This window comes from Dipodomys spectabilis, unplaced genomic scaffold (genome assembly GCF_019054845.1).
Source record: "Dipodomys spectabilis isolate Male_0828 unplaced genomic scaffold, ASM1905484v1 ptg000076l, whole genome shotgun sequence".
In the NCBI taxonomy this organism is placed as follows: Eukaryota; Metazoa; Chordata; class Mammalia; order Rodentia; family Heteromyidae; genus Dipodomys; species Dipodomys spectabilis.
The window spans coordinates 62,557-78,385 of NW_024870753.1; the positions used below are offsets into that span (position 1 = coordinate 62,557).

At 38.2% G+C, this 15,829-nt stretch overlaps 1 protein-coding gene across 1 annotated transcript in view; it reads left to right on the forward strand.

Moving 5' to 3' along the window:
- The window catches only part of Cul5 (cullin 5), a 56,004-nt gene extending 42,792 nt beyond the window's left edge, over positions 1–13,212 (forward strand). Inside the window, exons 13-19 of the mRNA XM_042683000.1 lie at positions 1,059–1,190; positions 3,859–3,982; positions 4,955–5,130; positions 5,649–5,810; positions 7,419–7,537; positions 8,923–9,046; positions 10,866–13,212. Of these exons, the coding sequence (XP_042538934.1) occupies positions 1,059–1,190; positions 3,859–3,982; positions 4,955–5,130; positions 5,649–5,810; positions 7,419–7,537; positions 8,923–9,046; positions 10,866–11,060 (1,032 nt within the window). The 3' untranslated portion in view covers positions 11,061–13,212. The remainder of the gene's footprint in view (positions 1–1,058; positions 1,191–3,858; positions 3,983–4,954; positions 5,131–5,648; positions 5,811–7,418; positions 7,538–8,922; positions 9,047–10,865) is intronic.
- Positions 13,213–15,829: the final 2,617 nt, after the last annotated feature.

The following is a 15,829-nucleotide window of genomic DNA, read 5'->3' on the forward strand; positions in this document are numbered from 1 at the left end:
GAGGCTTGAACTTGGGGCCAAGGTGCTGTCCCTAAACTTTTACTCAAATCTAGCACTCTACCACTTTGAGCCACAGCTCTACTGGGACTTTTCTGCTCACACTGGCTTTAAATTGTGATCCTCAGATCACAGCCTTTTGAATAACTAGGATTATAGGCTACCAGCTCCTGGCATCTTTGTTGTTTTGTAACTCAGGCTAACCTTGAACTTAGTATGTTGCTCATACTGGCCTTAAACTAGAGATTATTCTGCCTCCACTTTCTGCCCCCATCTCTTTATTCTTTTAGGTTATTAAGTTTTAGCTCTTGTTAAAGGATAAAAGGGGAAGAAGACTCCATAGGTTTGGAGTGGTAATTGAGAAATTAGAAGTTTTTCACTCCTTTTTGTAAGAGTCCCCAAGATAGGGACTCTTAGATAGTAGATAGTTGTTAGTTCCTTGCCTATATTTATTTTTTTGGACTCTTCCTAAGTTAGTGAAGTCTAAGAATGCAAAGAGGAAAAATAATTAAATGAGATAGAACAAATATAGGCAGAAAAGGCCCAGGGGGGAAAAAAAGAAAGGGAAGCTAAGGCTGAGAATGTGGCTTAGTGGTGGAGTGCTTGCCTAGCAAGCATGAAGTCCTGGGTTCAATTCCTCAGTACACCTAAACAGAAAAAGCCAGAAGTGGTGCTGTGGTTCAAGTGGTAGAATACTAGCCATGAGCAAAAGAAGCTGGGGGACAGTGCCCAGGTCCTGAGTTTAAGCCTCAGGACTGGCAAAAAAAAAAGGGGTGTGTGTGAAGCTAATAAGTAGAAAATTGGGGGGGAAAACTGTTGATTTTTATGTAAACTATTGTCACATTTATGTAAAATATGGAAAACTGATGTAGTTATTTGATTATAATCTCAACTAACTTGGAAGTGTGCACCAGGGCTGGTTATATTTCCAAGGTGACTAATTTACTTGCCTCTTAATGTAAAATTTCTGCACTTTGATAAGTAGGAGATACAGACATGTCTAAATGAGGGAGATGGCTCATAACATGTAAGAATTGGAAGTAACTTTGTTTTCTTTACAGCTTTTGGTACTTAAGTATGTGCAGAACAAAGACGTTTTTATGAGGTATCACAAAGCTCATTTGACACGACGTCTTATATTAGACATCTCTGCTGATAGTGAAATTGAAGAAAATATGGTAGAGTGGCTAAGAGTAAGTAAACTATTTTTATTTGTTTATTTATTTATTTTTATTTTTTATTTTTTGTCAGTTGTGAAGCTTGAAGTCTGGGCCTGGGTGCCGTCCCTGCGCTCTTCAGCTCAGGGTGAACGCTCTACAGCTTGAGCCACAGCACCACTTCCAGTTTTCTGGTGGTTTATTGGAGATAGGAGTCTCATGGAGTTTCCTGCCCGGGCTGGCTTTGAATTGCAATCCTCAGATCTCAGCCTCCTGAGCAGCTAGGATTACAGGTGTGAGCCACCAGCGCCCGGCTTATTTTTTAATATTTAGTGTTCTTACATAGCACATGGCGCCCGGCTTATTTTTTAATATTTAGTGTTCTTACATAGCACATGATTTGTATGTCTGCATGAGTAATATAGTTTGGTGTTACTGTTAATGTCAAAGAAGTAGGAATCATTTTATAAGAACACAGCATCAAGTATATAAAATTATATCCATTAAAGTTCTTTTTTTTTTTTTAATTTTTTTTTGGGGGGTCCAGTTGTGGGGCCTGAACTCTGGGCCTGGGCACTGTCCCTCAGCTCTTCTGCTCAAGGCTAGCACTCTACCACTTGAGCCACAGTGCCACTTCCGGCTTTTTTTCTTTTTGCTTATGTGGTGCTGGGGAATCGAACCCAGGGCCTCATGCATGCAAGGCAAGTGCTCTACCGCTGAGCCACCTTCCCACCCCCAGTTCATTTTCTTAATACATTCTAATTCTGCACTTGTTTCTGATTTTTTTTATTGTTTGACTACTGGTTGTACTCTTTGATTTAAACTGACTTTATTAAGTAGGCTTGAGGACAAATTGTTCATTTGTCCTTAATTTTCATTTGCAGAAAGGTTCTTTACATAGTAGCTACCTAAGGTAGTCAATGTTATTTATAACTAAACACCCATATAAGAATATTTTAACATTTGTTCCTTTCAGTTCATTTTAATAATGGTATTTGAATTTTATTAAAATGAATGTTCTTTGTATACAGAGAGCAATTTTAAACTTTGAGTACTCATGCTTTGGCAGTATGGGGTCATAAAAATTACTGTGCTAACTGGAACTGCTCAGGAGGAACAATAATGATTTTTTAAAAAATCAATACTGTTTGCAGTTTCTTTTGTCTTTTGTTTTTTTCTCTTCTTGTTTATTCCCCGTAGTCCCTATTTCTGATTTTGGTACCCTTTGTATATATGTTTATCTGACGGTAGAAACGGTAGGACAAAGTGTGAGCCAGTGCAGCTGAGATGCTCACTAGATACTATGTTGGAAATGAACTTTATAACTTGTGGGGGAGGGGAATGGATGGGGAGGGAAAGTAGGAGAGAACAAGAGGGATTAACACTGTTGGAAAAGAAACCTACTGACTACCTTATGTAACTATAACCCCTTTGTGTATCACCTTTACAATAAAAACAATTTTTTTTTTTTTAAATCGAAAGTTTCACTCAAAAGTTACTATACCAGAGCTGGGTACTGGTGGCTCATTTCTGTAATTTTAGCTACTCAGGAAGCTGAGATTTTAGGAATGAGAAAGCCAGCCTGACAGGAAAGACCAAAGAGAGAGAGGGGGAGAGAGAGAGAGAGAGAGAGAGAGAGAGAGAGAGAGAGAGAGAGAGAGAGTGTGTGTGTGTGTGTGTGTGTGTGTGTGTGTAATGAGAAAGCCAGCCAAACAGGAAAGACCAAAGAGATTGTGTGTGTGTATGTGCGTGCGCGCGTATGTGTGTGTGTGCCAATATGACCAAAGAGATTTTGTGTGTGTGTGTACGCACGTGTGCCTATGCCAGTTCTAGGACAGTGTTCATAGTATCAATATTCCAACCTTAGTCTGCTATCTTCTATACCTCCATTTTATATTTTATTGTATTGGTACTTCCAACATTACCACCTTTTTTTTTTTTTTTGGTGCCAGTACTGGGCCTTGAACTCAGGGCTTGGGGCTTTGGCCCTGAGCTCTTTTGCTTGAGACTAATGCTCTGTCACTTGAACCACAGCTCCCTTTGGCCCTTTGTAATGAATTGGAACTAAGAGTCTCAAGGACTTTTTCTGCCCAGGCTGGCTTTGAACCATAATCCTCAGATCTCAGCCTCCTGAGTAGCTAGGATTACAGGTGTAAGCCTTCATTGACTGGCTAGCACCACTTTTTATTTGAGTAAAGTTTTGTGTTTGGATAACGGATTGAGATGTGCTTCTGGGTTTTTGTCGTCTTCTGTTTGTTTGTTTTATTCCAGTACTGATGCTTAGACTCAGTGACTTGCACAAGGCAAATGCTGTACTACTATGCTATTCTTCCAGTCTGTGGTTACGTTTTTTCATAATATGTGGATTGAGGTGCTAAGAATGAAGTTTATTCTTTATATTTATCAATCTAGTGGCATCTGAAGTTGAGGGGAGTTGTTAGTAATGAATATTAACTATATTGTAGTAACTGATGTCATACATGTTGCTACTGTGCAAATCAAGAACTGCCTGTACCAACCTACTTAGTTTCTAAGAATCAAATTTAATAGGTATTTGACTATAATAAACATTCTTAGAAACATCCCTCTGGATAAGAAATTTGTATTAATAAGCATCTAAGACAGTTTTGTTAACACTTTTTACACTTTATCCTTGTAGTATAACAAATTACATATTATTTCTTTCTGTGTTTGATTTTTGTAGGAAGTTGGTATGCCAGCAGATTATGTAAACAAGCTTGCTAGAATGTTTCAGGACATAAAGGTATCTGAAGATCTGAACCAGGCTTTTAAGGAAATGCACAAAAATAATAAATTGGCTTTACCAGGTATTATTTTATTATTACACATAAAGTATTTTTAAACTTTTTCTGAAAGAATGTCTTTTCTATTTACTAAGAATAGATGTGCCTGGTGCTGGTGGCTGAAGCCTGTAATCCTAGCTACTCATGAGGCTGAGATCTGAGGATTGCAGTTCAAAGCCAACCTAAGCACGAACATCCCTGAGATGTTCGTTAACCATGATTAGGCGAATGCAATCATGTGGGCACATTTTACTATAGGGAAGGCCAGGAGATGAGTCTCCTAAGATGAGGCCTGCTAAAATTTCTGTTCTATATGAGACAGGAAGAATAGACAAAATGTAGTATTTTTCACATGCAACATGTGTAACATTTTATTAACTAGTTGGTAATCATGATCTCCAGTTAACCACCAGAAAACCAGAAGTGGCATGTGGTTCAAGTGGCAGAGCACTAGCCTTGAGCTGAAGAGCTGAGGGCCAGTGCCCAGGCCCAGAGTTGAAGGCCCATGACCAATAAAATAGATGTGAGGCCTGGTGTTGGTGGCTCACAAGTGCAATCCTAGCTACACATGGAGCTGAGATCTGAGGATCCCAGTTCTAAGCCAGCCCAGGCAGGAAAATCTTACTGTCATTAAACTACGAAAAAAACTGGGAGTGGAGTTGTGGCTCAAGTGACAGAGTGATAGCCTTGAGCATAAAAAGCTCAGGACAGGGTACAGGCCCTCAGTTCAAGTCCTAGGACTGGCACAATAAAGCAGCACCAGAAGGAAAATGGATGTTAGCAGTAATAGATCCAAGGATGTAATGAAGTCCATATTCCTTAGAGATAGCTGTCAAGGCCTAGTGGTAGATTTGGAAATCTTACTTAGAAACAAGGATACTTTTAACAAAACCTTCTATTTGTTTTTCACTGAAACTTAATCTCTACTATTTATTTTGAATTATATCCATTATCAGGATTATTTATATTTTACACTTTCTGATTTCTTACCTTTAGCTGACTCAGTTAATATCAAGATTCTGAATGCTGGTGCCTGGTCAAGAAGTTCTGAGAAAGTCTTTGTCTCACTTCCTACTGAACTGGAAGATTTGATTCCTGAAGTAGAAGAATTTTACAAAAAAAATCATAGTGGTAGGAAATTACACTGGCATCATCTCATGTCAAATGGAATTGTAAGTAGATGGTGTGTTGGTTCAATTAATTTGGGTAAAAGTAGAAAGACTTCAGAAATGGGCACCAGTACAGAATAGATTTTTTTTTTCGTTTCCACATAGAAAGTGTAATGGATTTATCCATGAAATTGGTAGGGATGTAGTCTTCATGCACCATTATGCCTACTGTATTTCACAGCCCTTGTGTATAGAATTCAGTTTGATTCCCACTGTGTGTGTGCACAGGAAGGGAATGGAGAAGATGGATTTTCCCTTAAGAACATGTTGTGAATATTTTCCCATTTCTCATTGTAGCACATTAGACCGAATGCAATCATGTGGGCACATTTTACTATAGGGAAGGCCAGGAGATGAGTCTCCTAAGATGAGGCCTGCTAAAATTTCTGTTCTATGTGAGACAGGAAGAATAGACAAAATGTAGTATTTTTCACATGCAACATGTGTAACATTTTATTAACTAGTTGGTAATCATCATAAAGAGATTTTGTACTAACTAAAGTCTGTTTTCTCTTCTGTAGATAACATTTAAGAATGAAGTAGGTCAATATGACTTGGAGGTGACCACGTTTCAGTTGGCTGTGTTGTTTGCATGGAACCAAAGACCTAGAGAGAAAATCAGCTTTGAAAATCTAAAACTTGCAACTGAACTTCCAGATGCTGAACTTAGAAGGACTTTATGGGTTTGTTTTAAATTTTGTGTCATTGCATGCACATATATATATATATATATATATACACACACACACACACACACACACACACACACATACATATACATATATACATACATACATATATACATACATACACATATATATATATATACACACACACACATATATATATATACATATACACACACACATATATATGTGTGTATATATATATATATATATATATGATTGGCATGCAGTAATTTGTCTTTTGGTGTCAAATCCAATGCCGCCTTTTTTTCTGTCAATCTTGGGGGCTTGAACTCGGCCTGGGCATTGTCCCCAAGCTTCTTTTGCTCAAGACCAGCACTCTACCACTTGAGCCACAGCATCACTTCTGCTTTTTTCTGTGTATATGGTATTGAGGAATCGAGCCCAGGGCTTTATGCATATGAGGCAAGCACTGTACCACTAAGCCACATTTCCATCTCAAATCCAGTGCTTTCTATACACTGTTCACACTGTTCCACCAAGCTATATACCCAACCCCTGACATTTGTGAATTCATGACACTCAAAGTGACATAACCAAGAAAAATAGTAAATGAGGTTTTTTTTTGTTTTGTTTTGTTTTTGGGTCCAGTCATGGCCTGAACTCTGGGCCTGGGCGCTGTCCCTCAGCTCTTCAGCTCAAGCCTAGTGCTCTACCACTAGAGCCACAGCACCACTTCCAGCTTTTTTCTTTTTGCTTATGTGGTGCTAAGGAATCGAACCCAGGGCCTCAGGCATGCAAGGCAAGTACTCTACCACTGAGCCACCTTCCCAGCCCTAAATGAGGTTTTTATGGAGAAAAGAAATTGAAAATATACAAGTTACTAAGAAAGGCAAAAAAGAGGTAAAGATTCAGTTGACATTTAAATATTGTTTGTGAGGAGTCTGACCAAACATAAGTACTATACTATTTCTGTACTGACCTTGTGTTCAAAATTTTATGATGAAAAATCCAAGAGTTAGAAAAATTGGGATTTGTTCATTTTTACGATTTGTGAAAGTTGCTTATTAGCTTTTTACTTCAACTTCATTTTGCTTCTCCTTGTATAAGTTTATTGTAAATGCCAGAATAGATTGTGTCCTCTGGATATTGCTTTGATCCTATGTAACTAACCCTAACTTCTTCTATTTCCATAAAGAGAACATTTACTGTTCCTCATAACCAGCTCTTTTATTTATTTATTTTTTATAACCAGCTCTTTTAACCTCCTTTTACATTATATCCTTGTATTCTTAATTTTTTGGAAGTACACATAAAAGGTTGCATTGTGGGCTGGGAAGGTGGCTCAGTGTTAGAGTGCTTGCCTTGCATGCATGAGGCCCTGGGTTTGATTCCTCAGTACCACATAAGCAGAAAAAGCCAGAAGTGGCACTGTGGCTCAAGTGGTAGAGGCTAGCCTTGAGCTGAAGAACTGAGGGACAGTGCCCAGACCCAGAGTTCAGGCCCCACAACCAACAAAAAAAAAAAAAAAAGGTTGCATTGTAAATTTGTGTTTATACTCTCCAACTTTCTTCATGTTGGAGAGTTGATCTTAGCATTCTATACTGTTTGTGGATCCTAATTGTTTCTTTTCATTCTTCATAGTCTTTAGTAGCTTTTCCAAAGCTCAAACGGCAAGTTTTATTGTACGAACCTCAAGTCAATTCACCCAAAGATTTTACAGAAGGTACCCTCTTCTCAGTGAACCAGGAATTCAGCTTAATGTAAGGTTAATTTGATTGAAAATAAAAATCTCATTTGAATTTTACTATTTCTTTGTTTTTAACAAAATGTTTTCCTTACATGATATTTAAAGCAATAATTGTTTACTACCAGTCTAAACTTATTATAGTGGTTTGTGTTTGTGTGTGTGTATATTTTTCATGTACTACCTCCGTCTGGGCAGTGTGTGTGTATGTGTGTGTGTCTGTGTGTGTTTGTATGTATATTTTGTATGTATTACATGTGCCAGTACTGGAGCTGGAATTCAGGGCAGGGCCTTGAACTTTCATTTGGCTTTACTACTTGAACCAAACTTCCAGTTCCAGCTTTTTGCTGGTTAGTTGGAAATAAGAGTCTCTTAGGTTATCTGCCAAAAAGCATTGAGCCAGGCGCCAGTGGCTCACACCTGTAATCCTAGCTACTCAGGAGGCTGAGATCTGAGAATCATGGTTCAAAGCCAGCCTGGGCAGGAAACTCTGTGAAATTCTTATCTCCAATAAACGATCAGAAAACCAGAAGTGGCGTTGTAGCTCAACTGGTAGAACGCTAGCCTTGAGCTGAAGAGCTCAGGGACAGTGTTCAGGCCCAGAGTTCAAGCCCCACAACTGACAAAAAAAAAAAAAAAAAAAAAAAGCATTGGGGCTGGGAAGGTGGCTCAGTGGTAGAGCGCTTGCCTTGCATGCCTGAGGCCCTGGGTTCGATTCCTCAGCACCACATAAGAAAAAAAGAAAAAAGCCGGAAGTGGCGTTGTGGCTCAAGTGGTAGAGCGCTAGCCTTGAGCTGAAGAGTTGAGGGACAGCGCCCAGGCCCAGAGTTCAGGCCCCACGACTAGAAACCCCCCCCCCCCCCCCAAAAAAAAAAAAAAAAAAAAACATCAAAAAGTCCATAGAATTTTTCAGTTTCATCTGAGACAGTGTCACTGTGTAGCCCAATCTGACCTCAGATTTGCTCTATATGTACCATACCCCACTCTATCCCTAAGTTGCCATCCTCCCAAGTGCTGGAATTGTAGTCATGTGTCACCACACCCAGCATAGATTTTTTTGTTTTGTTTCTGTGGAACCACCATTGTCCAGACGTCAGCCTGGACATGTATCTGGGACAATGGGTGCATACATTGTGCCCAGCTGTTGGTTGATATGCCCAGCCTGTCTACACCTAGGCTGTCCTCAAACATAATCTGTCTCAGCCTCCCAGGTAGTTAGGATTTAAGCTTTGAGCCACTAGTGTCCAGCTTAGAATTTGTTTTAGATAAAGTTGTATATTGGTTGTTACTTCTTAAAATTTATGACTATTAATCTTCAGTGTATTCCTAAGTTTTTCTCAGTCACTTTCTGTGTAATGTTTTGTTACTCTTCATCATGAAAATTTTAAAATGTTTTTACAGAAAAAATGCAAAAGTTCAGAAAAGGGGTAAAATCAACTTAATTGGACGCTTGCAGTTAACTACAGAAAGAATGAGAGAAGAGGAGAATGAAGGAATAGTTCAGCTAAGAATATTAAGAACCCAGGTTTGTGATGTTCAGAATCTCTAAATATCAAAGCCTCTTTTTCAGTCTTCAAACTTTGTTTGAATTTAAAAGTATTTAGGTTATTTATCCTGTTTTAAAAAAGAACTGATTTTCATTTAACTGGAATTTAAAAATTAAATTTATTAAAATTGCATTTTGCCGAAACTTAAATAAAACTAATAATTAATAATTATTTACTGCTAACAGAGGTGTCTCTGTAGTTTGGTGGTCTCCAGCAGGTTCTACTCTGTCGGTTGCCTAAAACCTTGGTTTTATGTTATGGTACCTTTTGGCTCCACCTGAATAAATCTATTTTAACAATGTTTCATATTATAAGATTGAAACACTTTCAGTTGTATTTTATTTCTAGAGCTCTAATTCTGTTTTAATACGTATTTATGGAAACTTATTTAGATACAAATTTTTTTCCGAATTCTGTCTCTTTCCCTTTCTCCCTCTCTCTCCTGTGTGTGTGCACACATGTGTTATATATGCTGGTCCTAGGGCTTGAACTCAGAGCCTGGGTGCTATCCCAAAGCTTTTCTCTGCTTAAGCTAGCAGTCTGCCACTTAGTCTCACTTTGCTACTCAGGCTGGCTTTGAACCCTAATCTACAGATCTCAGCCTCCTAAGTAGCTAAGATTACAGGTGTGAGCTATTGGTGCCTGGCAAGAAATGTACAGAAGAAATCTGGGAAAAAGAAATGAAAAAGTCTCTCTATATAAATAATTAGCTCACTCAGAACCAACAATGGAATATCTGCTTCAAATAAAAATGAAAACTCCTCATTTTATAATTATAATGAGATATTTAAAAAACAACGTCTGCAGTAATTGTATATTGACGCATTTTAACTTTGTGGGCACTGGATAGTATTTATTTGATGAATCTCTCTTTCTCTTTCTCTATGTGTATATCTATCTATCTATTTAAATGTTACATTTTCTATTGGCACAACAAATATGTGGATATTGTATTGCATAATATCTGTTAATATTATATATTAAAAGATTTTTTTTCAACGTAAAAAAAAAATAAATAAATAAATAATTAGCTGGGCTGGGAAGGTGGCTCAGTGGTAGAGCACTTGCCTTGCATGCATGAGGGCCTGGATTCGATTCCTCAGCACCATATAAGCAAAAAGAAAAAAGCCAGAAGTGGTGCTGTGGCTCAATTGGTAGAGCGCTAGCCTTGAGCTGAAGAGCTGAGGGACAGCGCCCAGGCCCAGAGTTCAGGCCCCACGACTGGACCCAAAAAACAAAAACAAAAAAAAAAGCAAGAGCACAAAACCCTGCTACCAAGCTACATACCAGTCAAAGTTAAAAAATAATTCTTAAGGGCTGGGAAGGTGGCTCAGTGGTAGAGCGCTTGCCTTGCAGGCATGAGGCCCTGGGTTCGATTCCTCAGCACCACATAAGTAAAAAGAAAAAAAGCCGGAAGTGGCGCTATGGCTCAAGTGGTAGAGTGCTAGCCTTGAGCTGAAGAGCTGAGGGACAGCGCCCAGGCCCAGAGTTCAGGCCCCACGACCGGACCCAAAAAAACAAACAAATAGCTGTTTTTTTTTCCCAGCAGAGAGGTCATGAATAACATTGCTTTTCCTTAATTGCAAAATCTGTATTAGCAGATTTTTTTTTTATTTATAGGGTCTGAAAAGAATATTTTTATTTGTTAAGTAAATTTTGGTCTCAGTATTAAGCTATAGTGATTTCTGTTTGGTAGATGTTGGATAGAAGATCAAGTATTCATAAAGAGTCACTTTTTGTGTTGCTCTACTTAAATAAGCTTATTATACTAATACTCTTACCTTATTTTTCTTTTAGGAAGCCATCATACAAATAATGAAAATGAGAAAGAAAATTAGTAATGCTCAACTGCAGACTGAATTAGTAGAAATTTTGAAAAACATGTTCTTGCCACAAAAGAAAATGATAAAAGAACAAATAGAATGGCTAATAGAGCACAAGTACATCAGAAGAGATGAATCGGACATCAACACTTTCATATATATGGCATAGTTCTGAATATCATGGACAATGTTAAGAACCCAGATTTTGAAGTGCTTGGGCAGAAGTTGTCTCAGTTTGAGCTGGAGAAAGGTTTATTTGGACTTGGATAACATAAATATTAAAATCTCTGCCTTACCTTACAGAACAACTATATTTTGCCAATCCCATTAGGTAGCATGGTGGCACTCCTTCATGCGGCACACTCTGCCAGCATGCTGTTCTGCGGAGAAACTTGCACTCATGAAGAGCCATTATGAACTTCTAAAAGTGAATTTGTATTTACCCACCAGGAGAAGTTCAGTTGAGAAGGGTGAGGACAGGGTTCTAGTTGCTTTTCTCTCTTTTTTTCCTCTTAAAAACATGTACTTGCACAAGGAAGGATATTCAGATTCATGCACTGAAAAGTACTGTTTTCTTTTGTTTTACAAAATTCAATTAAAACTCTTGGTTTTTAATGGCAGAACGAGCTGGTCAGCACCACACTGGGAGAGGGCAGATGAAGGCAAGAAGATGAAGATTAGTTAGCAGGGTGATTATTTGTTCACACGCTGCTTTCAGTTGAACAACTGCATTTCAGTGGTGACCTCAAAAATCTCCACCTTACAAATACTGGTTTTCTCATGCAGGAGATGACTGTCTTAGTTAATTCGTTGAGTGAGCAGTAATTTTGTTCTTTTTTCATCTTATATGGCTGGAGGGCTTGTGAAAAAGTGAAGCTTGTTAATTGTTGCTTCAGTTGTTAAAATTTTATGGAAATAGATCATTATGATTACAGAGTCAAGCAAAAACATTGAGTGTGTTTACTAACACTTAATATTTATAGTCCTAATATTTATTATGCCATATCTCAGTTTCTGAAAATGCAGAAATCTCCTGCTCTACTACAGTGCAGTTGTGGAACTGATCTCTTAAGGTACAACTGTTTCGGTATTTCAGTCTCATGAGTAAGGAATTATAGCCTCAGGTTTCTGGGGAAAAAAGTTGTTCTCTTTTAAAAAGTAATGGTTGCCAGTCATCTGGGAGGAAGAGGAAAACCACAACATATGACCCCAAAAGCATAAGCAAAGTTGTTACAATCTCAATAGGAGCAGAAAACTTGCCAAATATGTACATATATATTTATATATTTTAAAAATAAACATTTTTTTAAGATATCCAGAAGGCAACACTTGTTCCTTTCAGTCAATCCAAAGCAGCAGCCTGTTGGTTGCTGGCCGCGTACTCAGAGCAGCGGAAATGTCAAGGACTGGAGGATTTGAACCACTAAAAAGTCAACAATTTATTCCTCATTGGGAAAGAATGGCTCAACATGGATTTTATTCACTGTGGTGCACGTTTCAAATTTTCTTGCAGTTTGCTTTTTATCTTTTTGGATGTTCAATTATATTTTAAAGTATGGTTTTGGAGCTAGAAAAAAAAAATGGAGCACTGAGAAGCATACAGTATTATTTTGTAGCAGAATGTTTTGAGAGCATTTCATGGAATCTGTTCTAATCCCAGAAGTTTTGTGAGCTCCCTGCTAGAAGGAAGAGAAAGTAAGCTTAAAACAGTAAAGTTTTGCTGGTTCTAGTCAGTTATCTGTTCTGAAATTCATAGGAAATTGGGGTTTTGTTTATAATTTAAAATCTTAAACTTCAACTCTAAGGTAGGAATTATTAGACAAAGCATATTGTGAAGGATTAATGTAGTACTCATTGTTTTCTCTAATTAGATGACTGCTGACAGTGCATAAATTTACAATTTAGAGGAAATAATTTTGTAATGATTGTGGCCCTTATGTAACGAATCGTTTGGTATTGACATTTGTCCCTTAATAGGAATGCCAGGAAAGGAGGAAGCATAATCATTTTGGTCATTTAACTTAAGAACAAGAGCCAGGATGTTTTGATTTATGAAGGAAACTTTAATGCAAAATGGGTAACACTAAATCCATAGCAAAGTTTTCTATTAAATTTTTTATAAATTTTTAATAGCTAATTATGTCCTGATTGTATTTTGGGAAATGAACAACAGCAAATACTGTCAACTTAGACTTTTCACCCCCCACCTTTTTTTGGGGGGGGGGGGGCGTGGTATGTATGCAGAAGTTCAACTACTTTTTGGTGTTTGTCAAGACCATTGTTTAATTTCCTTTGTTTTGACAATATAGCTGTTAATTTAATTTTAAAAAGAATAAACAATATCAAACACTGCTGTGGAATATGCTAAAGGTACCATATCACAGTATTCATCAGGTCCCTTCTCAGCACTGAAGTGCCGAGAGAGCAGAGGTGAAATGATGTCGTTGAGAGACAAAAAATGTGACTCTTCCTGCTCCAACACTTTATATTGTTATTTAATGAGTAGTGTAACAGGAATATACTTCAGGTGAATTTAAGTTTTGAACATTCATCTTGTCATTTAAAGATGAAGTCAATTATGCCAGGTGTGATGGTATGCATCTTTAGTCCCAGTGCTCAAGGAGGCTGGGGCTGGAGGAAAGAGTTTAAAGCCAGCCTGGATGACATAGTGTGTCTCTGTCTCCAAACACAAAAGAAGAGATGGAGCAGTCCGAAAATGTTAGCCTTGTTGAAACCCCATTGTGAGAATAAGTAGACACAAAACAAATTTTGAAAAATGATAATGACAATTTTGATGCTAGCATAAATATTTGAATGTTATTGCACCAATAATTCAATGAGGATCTTGGAGTAAATTCTGAAGTCTTCCAATTTTTACATTTATTGGAGGGGTTCCTGAGTTTCCCAATCCATATAAGTAAGTCTGTTTTGTGCATAAATGTTAACATTTCCAAAAAATGAAAGTTTATTTCACTTTTTATTAAGTTTAATACAAAATATGACCCAGTAGCTAAAAGGGATTTTGCATTATTTTCAGTAGATATCATTAGCTCTGCTCAAAGGGCAAATTTTAGAATTCAATTTGGGTGAAAGATTTGCTTGTTTTACAGAAGATTTTTGCTATCTTAGACTCAAGCTGGTTTTTCTATTCTCATGTAAATGACTGGATGCTGTCTTACAAATTCCTCCAAGGTCATGGTTGGGAAGTAACACATTATGTGAGAGCTTTCCTGTCATCTACACTGTCGTCTGGAGTGTTGAACAAACTTGAGTTCCTGAGGCGAATTCTGTCCTCATGGTCTGTTCGTCTTGAATGTGCGCCACTACATACCGAGATGAGAATGCTGTATGATTTTAATGGTAGTTTCTGTATGCAGTAGGCCAAAATATTTTGATGAACTGCTTAATTTTTTGGATTTTATTTTTTAAGTTGTATAATTTATTTTCTTGCAAAATAAAAAATGTAATATAAAAGCTTTCACTTACCCAGAATATATCAATGTTATTGTAAAATAACATCCAGTCTTAGATACCAGAAATAGGAAAATACCTATTTCTTTTAGAATTCAAGTTCTACTTTAAATGAAAACAGGACTGTTTGTGTCTGAGGAGATTAAAAATTTGAACCGAGGCTGGGCAAAGGTGACTCACACCTGTAACCCTCAATTACACTTTGAAGCCAGCCTGGGCTGGAAAGTCCTCCAGTTAGCCACCATAAAAGGCTGAAAGTGGAGCTGTGGCTTAAGCGTCCTGACCTTGAGCACAAAAGCTTAGGGACAGCGCCCAGGCCCTGAGTTTGCCACTTCTAAGAAACCACTCTGAGGCTCATGGGTGTTAGAGAAATGGAAGGTTTACAGTGTATGTTGCAAGGTTAATATTTGCCCTAAGTGGAGCTATTAGCTAGGTATCCTTGAATTTAGGCAATGTCAGAATCCAAAATGAACTTCCTTTTGAAAGATTGAAGCCGCACTTCCCTGTCCCAGGGGTGAGTGGGGCATAGTTGGAGGGGTGCAGCACATCACAGGACAAACCCTTAACCCCCAGTTCTGTTCCACTTACAAGTGTTTCTCCCATGTTTTCTAGACAGGTGATCTCGGGGCTGGGAAGGTGGCTCAGTGGTAGAGCGCTTGCCTTGCATGCATGAGGCCCTGGGTTCAATTCCTCAGCACCACATAAGCAAAAAGAAAAAAGCCGGAAGTGGCGCTGTGGCTCAAGTGGTAGAGCGCTAGCCTTGAGCTGAAGAGCTGAGGGACAGTGCCCAGGCCCAGAGTTCAGGCCCCATGACCGGACCCAAAAAAAAAAAAAAATAAATAAATAAAAAGACTGGTGATCTCACATTTAACTCCTTCAACTAGTTGCTCTAACTCCAAATTCTGTGCATCTGTGATGATTTCTAATTCTTTAGAAATGTATACAGAAGATAAGATTTAACATTTAGGGTATCTAAACTGCCCCAAAGATAGACTGGTGTGGTGCAGTTACTCAGGATTCTCTGTTTTTAAGACAGTGTCCTGTTTATAGCCCAGGCTGGCCTAGAATTCATGATCTTCCTGCCTCAATCTCCTAAATGCTGGCGTTACATGCCTGTACCACCATGCTTATTTACTCTTAATTTGAGTTAAGCTATAAAGAGCACCTTGCCCGTGGAAGATCTGGAAGTAAATTCATCTTGCCTGTGGTAGCTCTGGAAGTAAATTCATCTTGCCTGTGGTAGCTCTGGAAGTAAATTCATCTTGCCCGAGGTAGCTCTGGAAATAAATTCATTGTTCTTCCTCACATGTTCCTAAATACCTCAGAAGTCATGAAGCTCTCCTGACCAACAAGTGGCAGGATTTCCTGGTAGTGCTGTGGTGATGGAGATGCCTAATCAGAATGACCTCTGTCTTGCTTGAGCAGGTCTCTCCTAATACCAAAAGAAAAAGGAGATGACATTCCTTA